This window comes from Zonotrichia leucophrys, chromosome 2, assembly GCF_028769735.1.
Source record: "Zonotrichia leucophrys gambelii isolate GWCS_2022_RI chromosome 2, RI_Zleu_2.0, whole genome shotgun sequence".
In the NCBI taxonomy this organism is placed as follows: Eukaryota; Metazoa; Chordata; class Aves; order Passeriformes; family Passerellidae; genus Zonotrichia; species Zonotrichia leucophrys.
In genome coordinates, this window is record NC_088171.1 from 83,091,643 (window position 1) to 83,107,539 (window position 15,897).

The 15,897-nt window shown below is 36.7% G+C and overlaps 1 protein-coding gene across 1 annotated transcript in view; it reads left to right on the plus strand.

Moving 5' to 3' along the window:
- Positions 1 to 15,897, plus strand: part of ABCA13 (ATP binding cassette subfamily A member 13) — a 168,767-nt gene that overhangs the window by 74,975 nt on the left and 77,895 nt on the right. Inside the window, exons 34-35 of the mRNA XM_064703447.1 lie at positions 334 to 564; positions 6,075 to 6,165. Of these exons, the coding sequence (XP_064559517.1) occupies positions 334 to 564; positions 6,075 to 6,165 (322 nt within the window). The remainder of the gene's footprint in view (positions 1 to 333; positions 565 to 6,074; positions 6,166 to 15,897) is intronic.

The following is a 15,897-nucleotide window of genomic DNA, read 5'->3' on the forward strand; positions in this document are numbered from 1 at the left end:
GGGAGATGTATGTTCCTGCCAGCAAGTAATATGTTTATTAATATGATTATTAGAGAATGAGCAAAACATGTTTTTGTTGGCTTCCTTGGTTGTTTTGGGTGGATGGTATCATTATTGCTATTTAGATGGACACAATGGCATCTTTGAATATGGTATCAGTATTTAGCTGAAAATGGGCTTGTCTCACTGTCCTTTATTCCTGGGAGGTAGTCTCTGTATCCCAACTGTGATGCAGTTTCATCAGTGGAATTTTTCCTGCATGAATTCTGATTTAAGACTAATACTTGTGGTAATATTAATTTTTTCTGCATGATTATCTTTCTTTCTTCATAGCCATCTGTGTTTGAAATCCAGGACCCTAAGCACATTGTTCAGGTCACTTCTCTGGTACAGACCCACATTCCGGAAGCCTTCTTGAAAGATAACAGTGGAACCGAGCTGACCTATGTGATCCCAGAAAAGGCAGATAAGACCTCTTTTAAAGGTCTTTTCCAAGCTTTAGATCAAAGCCTTCAGCATCTACATGTGACTGGCTATGGCATTTCTGACACAACTTTGGAGGAGGTACTTGTAGTTTTTCTGTGTAATGACATTTTCTTGGTTAGAGAATCTTGATTGTGTCTTTTGTGTCACACAATTTCTTGTGAGAAGCACATTTTCAAAAAAACACCAAAAACAAGCACAAGCAAGCAAACAAACAAAACCTCCCAAATCAGATAAAATCTACACTGAATGGTTTTACTTTGCTGTTAATTTCAGCACCCACTCTACTATGGCATATATTTTTTTTTTTTTAAGAATCTAATGTGAAGACTGATGTACTGTGTAACCCTTAAATGTTTTTTTCTGCATTAACTTAAGGGAAATTTAATGTGTCACTGACTTTGAGAAGCAGTGCTGTCCTAAGCCCATAGCATTGGAACAAGCTTTGGGCTTTCAAGTCTGGTGATTCAGCTCAGGAGGATCTTTGGACTAAAAAAAAGAAAATGCTAAGAATACATTTCAACTTACTAGTTCTGAAGCTTAGGACTTAACCAAACTGTGTGATGAAATACCTAAAGAATATTTTCTGTGTGTACTGGGAGACAAAATCTTTATTATGTGTTTACATCAACATATATACACACATATATGTTCCTGTATGTGTGTGTATATACTAAATGGATCAGAGGAAGAGAGTCTGTTATGCATCTTCATAATTCTGAATTTAGCTCTGTGTAAATAGTCATGTCAGCAAGAGGTTATTTCCCTTGAACTCTTTTTACCCCATCTATAGTTTCTAAATTACAAGATTCCCTAAACCATCACTATCTGAGTACTGTACTATAGATTCTTTAGAAATATTTTTTTTCACTTCAAGTGATGATAGGAGACTAATATCTCCTATCATACATAATTTACAAGCTTAATAAACATTTTATTTAATGTTATGAAGTAAATGAATTCCTGAGATATAACTCTATAAGGCAAGTAAAAAAAATATTGACAAGTTTTTATTTTCATATAGAAGATGGATGATTAACATGGTATAAGGAATAATATTGTTTACTGCAAAACATTATAGATTTGGAGGTAGTGTATATATTAAGAATACTTTTGGGTTACATCCCCATGGGATAACACAAGACTTTACAGAACTGACATGTATGAAGTAAATGTGAAGTTGTCATAATATGAGGAAGATTCCTCAGTGAGCTGAATCTGTGACTCAGTGGAGAGCTTTCTTTTGGCTGTTTTCTGAAGGGGAAGTTTAAAACATTTTTAAATGTGGTATTGGATATTAATGTATCATTCTTCAGCTTGAAGATTTGATGCATTGATTTGGGTTGATTTCTGTTATCTCTGAATCCTCATCATTAGTCGTCATTACAACCTCAATTCTCTATTATCTTATCAAAAGCCTTTTTGCATTGGCAACTAAAAGGATAGCACATAATAGCACTATTTAGTCTATTCAAGCAATTCAATCTGGAAACAAAGAACCTTGGTCTTAAAGGAAGAAATGTATTATACTTTTTTTATCCTTTCTTTTTGTTCTCTTATACAGTCACTGTTATTGTTTTTAATTCTGAGGGACACTCACACTCTTGAAAATTCCTATTCAGTGAGGGACAATGAACTTCCATTCATACTTCAATGGACTCTTGAGGTGCTAACAAATCAGTTTCTGACACCTTTAAATCTCACTAATATTATATTTGCTCAAATTTAGGCTTTATATATATTTTCCAAACATTTTTGTATATTTTATAAAATTTGTAATGCAAAGTGTTGATAGAACCAAAAGGAGAGTAGAAGGGCAGTTAATTAAATTAAACATATACTAAGAGCTCTCTGGAGGATGCTGTTTCACTTTCTGGCAGCTCTGGAGATTTCAAAGCTTATTGCTTTCTTGTTTTTCTTTGAGGGGAGAACAAAATGATTGTAACATCTTTTCAAAATCAGATGCATCAAAATTTGTTAATTGAGTACTATTTTAAAATTATTTTCTTTGAAATGACCTGAGAGTTTGTATTAAAACTTTCCAGGGAAAGCCATATACCTCATTTAAAATGGTGTGCACCTTCTAGTGAGATGCAGGGTGCTCCAACACATTCTGTTGGATGTGTTAATCACATTTATCTATCTCACTGTAATATTGTCATTTGGCCAGACTTGTTTCCTCAAGAACAAAAAGCACTTTTTTTCCTTGACAAGGACAAGTCATTAGTCAGATATAGACTTGCTAGTCAAAACAGAAATTAAACAGAATTTCACAGAATTACAGAATTTCACAGAACATTTTGAGTTGGAAGAGACCCAGAAGGGTCATCAAGTCCAGGTCTTCAGTGAATGGCCCACATGGAGATTGACCCCACAACTTTGCTGTCATTAACACCATGCTCTGAATAAGCAGGAATTGCTGAGTCATGTGGGGAAAAGATGCTCTGCTGAGGTCTAGAATACATCCTCATTTAGATGTAGCAAGAACACAGTGTCTCTGTCGTGGGGCCTAATCCTGACTTTTCCATATTTATGTGGTTCAGAGGGTACTCACCCTGTTAATAACATTGTTAGGCTAATACCCCTTCTGTTCACAATATCTGATGCAACATGAGATAAATAATCATACCCTCTGCACAATGTAGTCTGTAATGATTCCCATTCTTAAGAGGATGTTTGAAAACTGGATACCATGGAAGGACTGGGTAATGCAGGTGGCCTTCTGCCTTTAGAGCTGTATGAGAGTACATGTCAATGAAGCTGCAACAGACATAGGATGCTTTAGAAAAGCATTTGGTGGGTTTGTTTATTTTTTTTTAAGGTATAACTACATCCTCTCTACAGTGACTTAATGAGATTAAATAAGAAAATGTGTCTGCAGCTATTTTGGCACTGAAGTAAATATATGCAGGCAACATTTTGTAGTGTAGGCACTGTCCTAGCCACAGATGTGTAGTTACTTTGTGGTTTCACCAAGTGGTTGACACACCTGAAGGACAGGATGCCACCTGGAGGGAGCTAGGCAGGATCAAGAATTGGGCTTGTGGGAATCTCTTGAGGTTTAACAAGACCAAGTTCAAGGTGCTGCCCCTGGGTCGGGCAGCCCCCAGTGTCAGCACAGGCTGGGGATGAACAGGTCAGAGCAGCCCTGCCCAGAAGGATTTCAGAGTGCCAGTGGATGAGAGACTGGACAGGACCCAGCCATGGGCACTCACAGCCCAGAGAGCCAAACGTGTCCTGGGCTGCATCCAAAGCAGTGTGGGCAGCAGGGGAGGGAGGGGATTCTGCTCCTCTGCTCTGCCCTGGTGAGGCCCCACCTGCAGGGCTGCACCCAACTCTGGGGTCCCCAGTACATGAGGGACAGGGACCTGTTGGAGCGAGTCCAGAGGAGACCACCAAGGCGGATAGATGGATGGAGAACCTCTCCCATGAGGAAGGGCTGAAAGAGTTAAGATTGTTCAGCTGGGAGAGGAGAGGGCTTTAAGGTGATTTAATTGTGACCCTCTGTACCTGAAGGGAGCCTATGAGACAGAGAGGCACTTTTCACAAGAGCATGCAGTGACAGGACAAGGGAGAGTAGGTTTAAATTAGACATTAGGAAGAAATTCTATTTTGTGAAGGTGGTGAGGTGGTGTATTGGGTTGTCTAGAGAAGCTCTGCATGTCCCATCCTTGGAACTGTTCAAGACTAAGCTGCATGTATTTCTGAGGAATCTTGTCCAATGGAATATGTTCCTGTCCATGGCAGAGGGGTTGAAAATAGACGATCTTAAAGGTCCCTTCAAACTCAGGGCATTCAGTGATTCTATGATTCAGTTGTTGCAGTTTAGTTTGGTTTGCTTGACAGAATTGGTGTTCATAGCCATCAGCAAGCAGGTCCAAGAAAACAAATTAGAATGCGGCTTTAGACTGTCAGGATCTGCCTCCAGGGGCTAATACAGAAATATCAGGCCAGAAATTTCTGGCCTAGCAGTTGGTAATGGCCAAAGTTGTTCCCTGAAAGCTGGCAGGTAACAAATGCAATCAATAACCACTGTTAAATGGCAATTATATTGACTAAGCAAAATATGGTTTTTGTAACAGTCAGACCTTAGAAAGTCAAGAAATATCTTTCAAGAGCTATAAAGTACTTCACATTGACTGGGTTTTATTGTCTATTGTATGAGCTCCTTGGAAACAAGGAATTTTTTGTTATAGCTGAGATCAGATTCTTTTGTGGGAAGAAATAAATGGTTTCTTAATGATTTCTGAAAGTTGCACCGTGGGTATAATCTGTCTTGCAGCTCAACCCAAACAGAGAGGAAAGTGCAAAAGAAAACTTTCATCAAGACAAAGAAAAAATTTTGTTGTTCTTTTTCTGTTTAATTTGAGATGCTCATGGTACCTGTATTTTCTGTAAATTTTTCTTTTTTTTTCTTTTTACTTGAGGTTCTTAGATCACTATTTAAATTGCAGTTCAGGTTAAGATAAGAAAATGTTGATTGTGTTTTTAGTTTGAGCTTGCAAGAAGTGGAGAGTGTGTGAATAAGGCTCACTATGAAAGCTTCTGCAAGGCTGAGGTATGGAAAAATGAAATGCATGTCTGTGAAATTCAAAGGGCTTTATGTGGACAGAACTGTGAAACAGGTTTAAGGAAGAAATAGTAGGTTGCACACATATCTGTTAGGGAAAGTGTATATACCATTTAAATAGATCTCATGATTATGAAGTTGGTGGATTCTGCTGGGTTTTTATAATTTTAACTATAAGTCCCTCTGACATGCATTCTCCTACTTTAGGAAAATCAATCCTTTCAATTTCAAGCTAGTGCATATTTTTAGATTGTTGCTTCTATAGAAAAAGAATTGCAGTTTTTCTCATGGTGATTTTAGGTAACAGAATCCTATAATCTCTATCCAATTTGGGGCATGCACATTAATGTTTTGCTACAAAATACACATTGTTGCCCAGTCTCCTCTGCAGTATGACTTTATGAGACTTTGTTCACCTTGGCTGTCTCTGATGGTTGCCTTGTCCTTTACATGTCTTTCAGTAACATTATTGTCCATGTCCTTGCACATATCTAGGAACGTTTTCTGAGTGTCCCTGGACACTGTGAATTCCCTGAAATCTGTAGCTTCTCAGCTCTGTAGGCTTTTGTACATTAGGTTTAGTTCTAGTTGTGTCCATAGATTTCTAGCTGGAGCATCAGAAGAGAGTTAAGCTGTTTCCTTGGTAGAAACTGCAGTAACTGAGTTCCAGCACATACCAAGTCTTAGGGGCATAAAAAGTCAATCAAGGGCAAAAAGTCTATTGAAAATCTTCGCAGATGGTAGTGTTCATGGGTCAGCAATATTTACCATTTACATGGGTGTTTTTGCATCTATTGACATGTATGTCATTTCCTTTATCCCCCAAGATTTTAACTAGAGAGCTTGACTAATTTTATAGTCATATTCCAGCAAGGTGTTTACAGCAGTCAGTCGTAATTTCTGACTGTCTGGATGGTTTAGGATATATATATGTGTGTGTGTATACATATATATATATATATATACACACAATAGTTTTAGAAAATTGATTCTAAAGTACTTTTTTCTACTTTCATGAAAGGTTTTCCTGAAGCTGCTGCAGGACTCAGAGAAGGTGCCCTGTGTTCCACAGGCAGCACACCTGGACCATACAAATGGTGCTGAATCAGCCTGTAAGTACAAAATTATGTGCTTTCTGAAGCAACTAGATTTATAAAGATCAAAAACACAAATGTAGGCATGCATGAAGTTCCCAAAAGTAAGGAATGCGCAAGCAAATGGAGAAGACTTCTTGCTGCCATCTGGTAATTTCTTTTTTGTGTGTCTGCGTTGGGAAGTAGTTTTTATATGTCTGCTGTGATTTACCTCTATCCCTTCAGAGTCATCTTCCCACCCATGCATGTACACATGCATTCTCTCACTGCACCGGCATTGACTTACTGCTTTGTACCAGTCCCTGGAAACTAATTATCCTCTTTGTCTCATACTGAAAATGGATAAATATTACAGACATATACCACAGATATAAAATCTCTACACTCCAAGAAAAGTACATTCATGTTCATACACATACAATTCAAAAGAAGAAAAAAAAAGAGCTGGTTCCCCTCGTAGTAAGAGATAGTTCGTTTTCTTAAGTGACATGTTATTTTAGGTTCCTTTACATCTTGCTGTAAGAAAAACCTTTCATACTTTCTCTTTTTTTGCCCTGCAAGCCTGGGAGGAGGTCCTTCCAAATGCTTCTGAAAATGCAGGAAGATTTTTCTCTTTTAAAAATTCTCTTCATAAGAAGAATCACTAATCACCACTAATGATCATAAGGTGATGTCATTACAAAATCCAAGACTCAAGTTCTCTCATGTCAGTGCCCATCAAGTTGATGAATGTTTTCACATTGGTTCTGGGATTTTCATGCTTGTATACTTACCCTGTTTCTGTTTGAAGACTGACATTTAGATTATAGTTTTCTATGGTTAGATGTCAAGCACTTTGTTCTATGTGCAATACTTTTCATTATGTTTTTATAAAGTACAGGCACAGGGAAGTCCTGATCTGTAGACCCTTAATGTTACTGTAACAGAAATAACAATTTTCAGCCAAGCTTTCCTTATTTGTTAAGATAAATTCAATTGAATCTGCCAGTAATAAGTAATCATTGCCAACAATGGTGGTCTAAGGTGAGACCTTTTTTCACAAAGTGCAAGCTTGAATAGATGACTTTTTCCAGAGGGTGTGTTTGCTGGGGTATTCCATCTTGAATCAACAAAGATGTAAGTGGATAAAACTAAAATAACCTCACTAAGCAAATAAAATTGCCACTTTTGTCAGTGGTGAGAATGAGCTCTCTATTCAAAACACAGTTTTGAATATCCCTTATTTTATAACAGTCAATTTATTTATTCAAGACTCAGCTAGGACAGCTGAACTAGTTTCAAATCATAACAATCTGTCTTCTCCACATTGCATTTTCATTAAAGAGGAAGATTTACAGTTTAGAAAGTAATGAAGACAGTATATTCTACTGAAGAACTTGATATACTTTCCTATCTGCATCTCAAAATGTATAAAGAAGTATTTGTTTAAGTTATTACATTAATAAAGATTTGAGTAATCAGAGACTCTGTATTTTTTCACCCTGATAAATTATAGCAAGAATATGTGATGATAATGCCATTTCTTTGGGGATGAGAGTACTGGAAAATTGTCACTCATTGCAGATGACTGTCATTCATCATTAAGGACAGTTGTGAAATGTATGCGTAAGGGATCTGGGAAATGGTCATGAAAGGTATCCATCATTGTCAATGTTAACCAGAATACTCCATGGGCAATAGCTTGACTTGTATAACTTTGTCTTTGAAAGCAGGTTCAAAGGCAGTCAAACTTGCTTTTGTCAGAGTAGTCAAATGAATTTTCAAAACCCCTTAGAGCAAGCAGCTGGGATTATTGAGGGGATCACAGGATGCTGCTATTTGATTTGTAAAAGAATTTAGACTAGGGAGATGCTTTCACAAAGCACAGATCTGAGCTCAAGCAGGGGTGTTGGCTATCCTTTAATGCTGCTGAGCTCTTGAGGTGCAGGATTGTGCAGAAATCAAAATATTGTCTAATGTCTCCTGGACTAGGAGGCTTAGCAGAGAGGTGTGTGTCTCTTCTTAAAGGAAATTGCAGAAAATCAGTACTCGATTTAGGCTGACCACCAATGCCAAAAACACACAAGAGACATTATTTCAGCAAAATATGACAGTACCTCACTGAAGTCAGAGCAGAGATAATTTCTAGTTATGTTTTACAGTGTCTTAGCGTACTGTGTCTGATTGGAATTGAGTTAAATTTCTTCATAGCAGCCTCTGTGATGCAGTGTTTTGGATTTGTGACTGAAACAGTATTGATAACATGCCAGTGTTTTGTCTATCACTGAGTGGTGTCAAGGCTCTCTCTTTTCCCATGTCCCTGCTATGAGTAAGCTGAGGATGAGATAGAGGGTGTGAGGGGACACGGGCTGGACAGAGGAGCTAAACTCACCAGACAGGTATTTAATGTTGCAGAGTGCCATTCTTGGCAACAAAAGCTTTTTTGAGGAGTGGCTGAACATGTCTACTTGCAGGAGGTGGTGAGTGATTGCCTTTGCATTATCTGGGTTGGATTTTTTTGGGTTTTAGTTGGTTTGTTTGTTTGGGGTTTATTTTTCTGTCTTTTTCCTTTACTGCTGAAATTGCCTGTGTCCTGACCAACAATTTTTCTTGCTTTCTCTTTTCCTGCTCTCTTCCCCATCCTGCTGGAGGAGGGGGAGTATGGGCGAGCAACTGTTTGGTGCTTGGCTGCTGCTTAAGGTCAGCAATGAAAATAATGGAAAATAAACTCAGAATTATTTGTGCATTTTTAAATGAAAATGTTATAGTTAATTAGCAGTCCATTAATGAAATTAATTGTAACAGTTTTAACATTGGTAATTTTAAAGATGCAAAGCACACTGTAATATATAGTAGTTTGTTTCCATTGTGAAAGGTTTTCTCAAAAATTTTAGTCTTATTCCAATGAAAAAACCGTAGGGTAAAATTCACCTTTTTGTGAAAACAGTTAGAATTTTTTCTAAGTCAGAGATTACTGTGTGTGCAGACATAGTACATGGATATATTATAGTACAGTCATGCATTATTAATTTATACACAGTTGGAACACACAGTAATTATTGTTTTGTAGATGTATACAGAGCATGCAGAAAAATGGTTAGACTGAGCTTGCAATGACTGTTTGACAAGACCATTGAAGCCAAATAGCCTAGAGAAATGGAGAAGCCAACTCTATGGAGGCCAATAAAATTATCATAATCCACAGCAGGCAGTATATAAACAGAAATAATCAGGGGAGCTAAGAGCAAGTCCAAGAGGTGAGTAGCTATCCATGGATAAATGACAAAATAATCTGAACATATGCAAAAGCAGGTAATAGGTTAGTGAGTGGTCTCGTTGGCTCATTCAGGGACCAATATTGCTGAATTAAGATACTCAGATGTTTTGCTAGAGAGCGAAATTATTGAATTTTGTAGTATTTATTGTCTTAGAAATTTCTGGGACATACCAGCTTTGGATCTAGTCTCTTCTGGCAGTAAAGTACAGTTGGAACCCTTGAGGTAAAATGAAACTAAACTGTAGAAAATTCAAAATTGATTCATTGTATTTTTGCACACAGTAATATGTAACATTTGGATTTTCCTGCCATATAATGTTGCAGAGACTAAGAGTATTGCAATACGTTTTAAAAAGCCAAAGAATGGTTATTAATGGACGTATAATATGAACAGCTATAGTAACAGTATTGATATTAAGGCTTATGTGCCTCTGGATTTCTTGGATAAGTTAGCCTCTGAAAGTGAAGGTATGGAAGCAGGTTGATGCGTATCTACCTTTTAATGTTGCTTAACCCTTTCTCTGAAGCAGCTGGTGTTAGCCTTTTTGAACCATATTGGGCCAAATGTGATGTTGCTCCTGTTAGGATTGGTGAGACCAACAATATACAGTACTCATAAAGCTCAGCTAAAAGCTAATTCACTAAGAAATTGTAGCTGACAAAAAGCAGTTGTTAATAGTGAATATCAAAATGAAGAGCTTTTGTGAATTTCACCTGAGTTTCAAATCTGCCTTTTAATTATCTTCCTGACTGATGCTGAAGTAAAATAACCTTGCTGATGAAAAACAGCTGCTAAAAGGTGATAAGTGAGACCAGTCCTAAGGACTGAGTTAGATCACTTGAAAAGCTGAATCCATTTTAAATAAAGGATATTTTAATTAAGCCAAATGCTAGGCATGTCTGTGTGACGGGGAGTAATATCCTGGAAAACACTGACTGAGTTATCTGCTGATCCTGGTTGAGAAGTACTTTAAGACAGCTAAGTTGATTTATATTTGAGCTGAATGTACAAAATGATGCGAAGAGGTCATTTTGACTATCCATTCAAAATTGATGAGACTGATGCTACAATACTAGTACAACCTTTTTGTCCATATTTTTAAGATTGAATGACTTTAGGGAGAAATTGAGAATTCAGAAAGTGAGCAGAGAAGAATTAATATTTGGAGGTTGGCAGTGAAGTCCTTATAAAGGCACCATCAGGGCTCTGTTAACATAGTTTATCAAAAATAAGACAGAAGTGGTTTGCTTAAAGATCCTGTCTTTTTTTAACACATGGAGAATACATCTGTTAAAGTATAATTCTACCTTTTATAGAATTATATAAGCAGAAGAGAGAAATTGAATAAAGGAAGTAAAAAGTAAGCAAATAGGTGTAATCTGAAGACAGGCAAGAGTTAATTAGCAGCTGGAGTTATTCTACCCAAGGGAGTGTGTTGCTTCTCCTGGTGCATTTGGCACAAGACTTGGGTCTTAGCAGAAAATATGCTGCAGTAAAGGGTGTTATTGATTTCTGCACATGACCAGCAGAGTGGAATTTGATGTCTTTTGGTAGATGATCAAGTGGCTTCTTCTATTCTTAAACAGGATTTTTAAATCCACTATGATTGAGTTCACTGTAGTTACAAAAAAAAAACCAGGCTCGACAGTGATTTTTGCAATATCGTTGAAGTTATATTTTAACAATCATTTGTAAATGGAGCTAATTTCTTTCAATTCCCTGTAAAATTTGCATAAAAGAACTTAGGAATTACTTCAATACTCCATCTTGCAAAATGTACCTTGATTTATGAGACGAATATTGTAGACATGAAACATCAATGTCTCTGTTTAGAAGTACTTCTTTCAGAGACATAAAGTAGGTTAACCCTACCTGCCTTCCTCACACCTCATATTCCACATAAACTATTATTTCTCTCCCTTGTAATATGGGGACTATGTGTTGGACAAAATTTTCATTTAGATAATCAACACAAAGTCATACCATATGGTGTCTGAAAATACTTGTTGCTAATAGCTAGTCTTTAGGGTTTATATGGAAAGTAAATTCTGATGGTTTCTTGCCTTGCTTGAGCTTACAAGTGGAGTGTATATTTCATAGATCTTTTTGTGTTTATGTATTTATATTTTTACAGACGAAGAAAGTGTGTGTATGTACACACATGCCTACAAGTATTTTAAAACAGTTTTGCTTTATTAATGCTGTTGCAGTAGCAACACAGATATTTTAACTTCAATTATGTAAGTAATGTAAATGACCAATTTTTTAAAGAAATGCTTATCAAGAGTAAGATGCTTACTTTTCATTCTGAAGCAGAACATTGCTTAGGGAAGGGGCTTCATGTAATCTTACTAACATCTTGCCTCATTTATTGAGTAAATACCCTAGATATGTAGGAGTTGGGCTCCGCATCTTAGTTGTGCTAGTAAGACTCTCTTTGAGGCTGATGGTTCCAATGAAACTAGATTTTCACCTGTCCAGTTCCTTCTCAAAAGTATCTCCTTTGGTGAAATTGTTGTCTCTGCTCTATTACTAAAACATTCCTTTGTGCACCAAAAGCTCACAAAGACTTCAGCAATATTCACACTTTTTTTTTTCAATACTAGCAACATTCTGCAGTACTACATGGTTTTTTTGGGTTTTTTTTCCTCAAAACTAAAAAAAACCTGGTTTAGGAGTTACAGGGACAACATGAAAAGTAGTTTTAGTATGAGGGGCAGTATGTGGAGCACTCAGGACTACCCTTTTTTTGCCAACTTTTCATATGGTACACTTGTTACAGGGTGATACAAGATGTTTATTACACTGTTGCTAGCCAATTCCTCATTTGAAATATAAGTGGGGCTTCATTATAGTAGACCTGGTGTTGAACTTCTGTATAGGTGGGAATTTTTAGCCATGTAATTTTTTTTCTATCTGTCTTTAAATCTATTTTACAGTTTATTTAGTTTACGGTATTCATTGTAGACATTAGAAAAAAAATGAAGCTGTTGTTTCTGCTAATCCAGATCCTTGAAGTTGTTTAATACTACTATTTATGAGATACCTGGATGCCTGAGGCATGAGATTATTCATCAAACACATTTTTTCAATAGTTTGCTATATCTTCAGATCTGAATAAAACATGCCTCCTTCAGAACTTTCAGTTTGAATTGTTTCCCTGAACAAACTTTGATATGATTTTTGTATTAATAGAATAACTCCAGTAGAGATATGGTCTAAAATATTCCTGATAATGGGAACGGCAGTATTTTAGACCAAGTACTTTGTTTGTATTAAGATAATACTTGCAAAAATTCTGAAAGTTAAAGTGAGTCAGAACGTCCTTGTCCATCGTGGTGAAATCTGGGCCCAGCTGAAGTTGCTTCCTCTGTTTAATGTCTGAGTTTTCTCTGAGCAATTCCAAGAGGCTTCTTCCAGAGTGCTGTACATAGTGTTTTCAAAGGCCACTCATGGCAAACTGAGCAGCTGCATGACAGAAGTCATCTGCAGTACAATATTGGACAGTTGTTATTTAAAAGTTCCCTTTCTGGAAGTGACCAGTGGGAAGTGTTTGAGAACACCTGGTTAGAATATATAGCTGTTTCTTCTGTTGCTCTATTTAATCTGTCTAGTTGGAAATGCTAAGATACTTAGCATTAAGTCTCACACATAATGTTATGGGAAGTGGTAGAGCAAAGTTCAGATTTTATTGCTGTTCTGCCCTTTTACCAGTTTTATACCAAACACAGCAAAAGTACTGTGGGGTGTAGCCCTATGGTCTGCATCAGATTCAATCTTGAAATGTTGTAACTTGAGTTTGTAGGTTGAATTCAGAGGGTTAAATTCTAATGACTTTCTGAGTCTTGATTCACAGTTCTAGAAGAGGAACCAGCCTCAGTAAGTGTGCTGCTTATTGTCATAAGAGGGTATATTCTAGTGCACAAGATGAATCTGATGGTTGTTTGCCTGTGCATGCACAAATGTATTCTTTCTCTTGGCCAAGTCTGACATAGATATGATACATATTAAATGGATTGGGATATTTTTTGCAATTGTAACAGTATGTGCTTCTCTTCTACTGTTGTACCTTCAAAGAGTACAAACGGAAGATGAATCTAGGCTTCCATTTTGTAGCCACAGTCTGCACTTTTATTTCAGCTCTTCCTTTACTTGTGGCAATTCCTCCATGTGGCAATTCATTGCAGGTGCATTGCTGCAGAGGAGATAGTACTGCAATAAAAGAGTCTCTGTTTGCAAAATTATCTCCTGGAAATTGAAATTAGCATAGTTGTTAACGTTGCAAGTTAACCATTCAGAAACTCAAAATCAGACTAAGGGGTTTCAAACCTGTAGTAATTTTCTTTTCCAAGACATGATAGCCTGTCTCCCTGACTGAATATCTGGGTTTTTTGTTTTGTGTTTTCATTTTTGTTTTGTTTTGGTTTGGGTTTTTTTGGGTTTCTTTTTGTTTTATTTCCAAATAATAGTCACATCCCATAATAATGAAGTTGTTCTGGCCACAGCAGAGTTCACCACACAAGTCCAATAAAAATACTTGCTGTTAATTTCAAACTTCTTTTTCAGCGTGGTTTAAGCTGACAAAAATCCCAACTAGGATGAAGAGATATTAACTATGGCAAAGCAGGAATAAAACCATGGAAATGGATCAAGAGAGATTGTTTTAGGCATCAAAAATGTCAAAACAGTTGAAACCCTCTATTTATGAATTATTGTAAGAGTGCATTCACCAGATTAGCTTGTCTGTCAGTGTACCAACTGTATTTGGCTCTCCATGGTGTCTGTGAGGTGATGGATAGGAGACAGGACCATTTTTCCCCATTTCCTTATGCTCATGTACTGTTTGTGCTCTTATGGCTAGAGAAGGCAAAGAAACAGAGTATTTTGCACTAGAAAATTAGTTCCCTTCATTGAAAGTAATGACAGTGCTTTTATAACCTGGAAGTGTTACATTCCCAAATAAATGTATGCTCAGTCAAGTTTCTGCTATGGCATCATCCCTGCCCATTTCCACACTAGTAAAAACAGCAAGGGGTGTTTTGACACCAGCTCACGCTTGAGCAGCAACAAAAAACAACAACACGAGGGTGGTTTTTTTCCCTAGGTTTTTCCTAGTGGTAGCTATTGTTTATTGTATGAGGCACGGTGCCTTGGAAACCCAATCTAAAGTCATGCCCTGTTGTTCCAGACACCCTACAGACTAACAGTAAGAACAAAAAACCCAGGTCCTTACCACCTCTGACAGCTTGCAGTCTAGTTTTAAGACTGAATGCAATGAGTAGATAAAAGAGAAAAATGGGTTTGGGAAGGCATGAGTATAAAGCAGGTCCACAGCAGAGGTCTAGATCATTGTCTTTCTGACTATTTTATTTATTTGCTAAATACCATTTGGACTTTCTTTCTTCCTCAAATTTACATTTAGAGTGTGGTTGTCATGCACATCTGTTTTAAAGTTTTTATCAACTACCACATATGTGGTGCATTGTGTGGCACTTTTATTTTTAGAAGATTTTCTGTTATTTAATATGAGCGATGACAAAGCTTTAATTTTTTTTGCATTGATATGAGATTGAATATTCTTGCCTTAAATAGAGGGTTAAAACAGTCCCAAAATTCTGTAGGCATGTCTTAGTTATATATTAATTAAAGAGGCTGGCTTACTTTCTTTCTGTCTTGAGTGAGCATTTCAGATACTTAAATTCATATTTCATATAATAGAATCATAATGCTGGCTATAGGTAGTTGTGATTGTGAACATATAAAGGAAGGGAAAGCTAGAACCTAGTTTTTAGTTTTAATCTACTTTGTATAATTGTGAAGAAATATTTTCCTTGCATTCAGTGGTGCTCATCTCTTTATCTATTGTTCATACCTCTAGTATGCTCAACTTTGAGAAAATGCCAGATCTTGAAATTAAAGGGTGATATTCATAATGTGAATAAGGCCATGCTATACTTGGAGACAAAATAAAGACCTTGAGTTGTATTCATTTTTACACTTAAAATGTCTTCTGACTGTTTTGTAGATCTTTGCAGCAGTGTGCTGGTGGTTGGATGTCGAAAAAGTAGATTCACCTAGTAAACTCTACAAAAGTTGGAGAGTTTGGGGGACAGGTATAGTCATTTGCTGCATTTAATGGGCTCTTGAGAATCTAGGTGATGCGCTCTATTCAGGTTATTTTGAGAGCTATCTCGTTGTATATCCTAATATATTCTCTGCAACTGGGTTATTCAGTACTCAAAAATTAGTCCTAATTTTAATTATTTCCCAGTCTGCTAGTTGCCTATCTGAAAAATATATCATGACAAGGTTAAGGACCAAGAGGAGTAGAGTATTTTAGATTGGTGCTTGAAGTGTTTGTATGAGTTGTATTTAATGTGAAACTTTAAGCTGAAAATTCCTCGTTTTAACAGTTCCTCCTCTCCCAACAAAATAATAAAAAAGAATGGAGCCCATGTTTTCATTAAAAAATTTACAGAATCCAGATCACAGA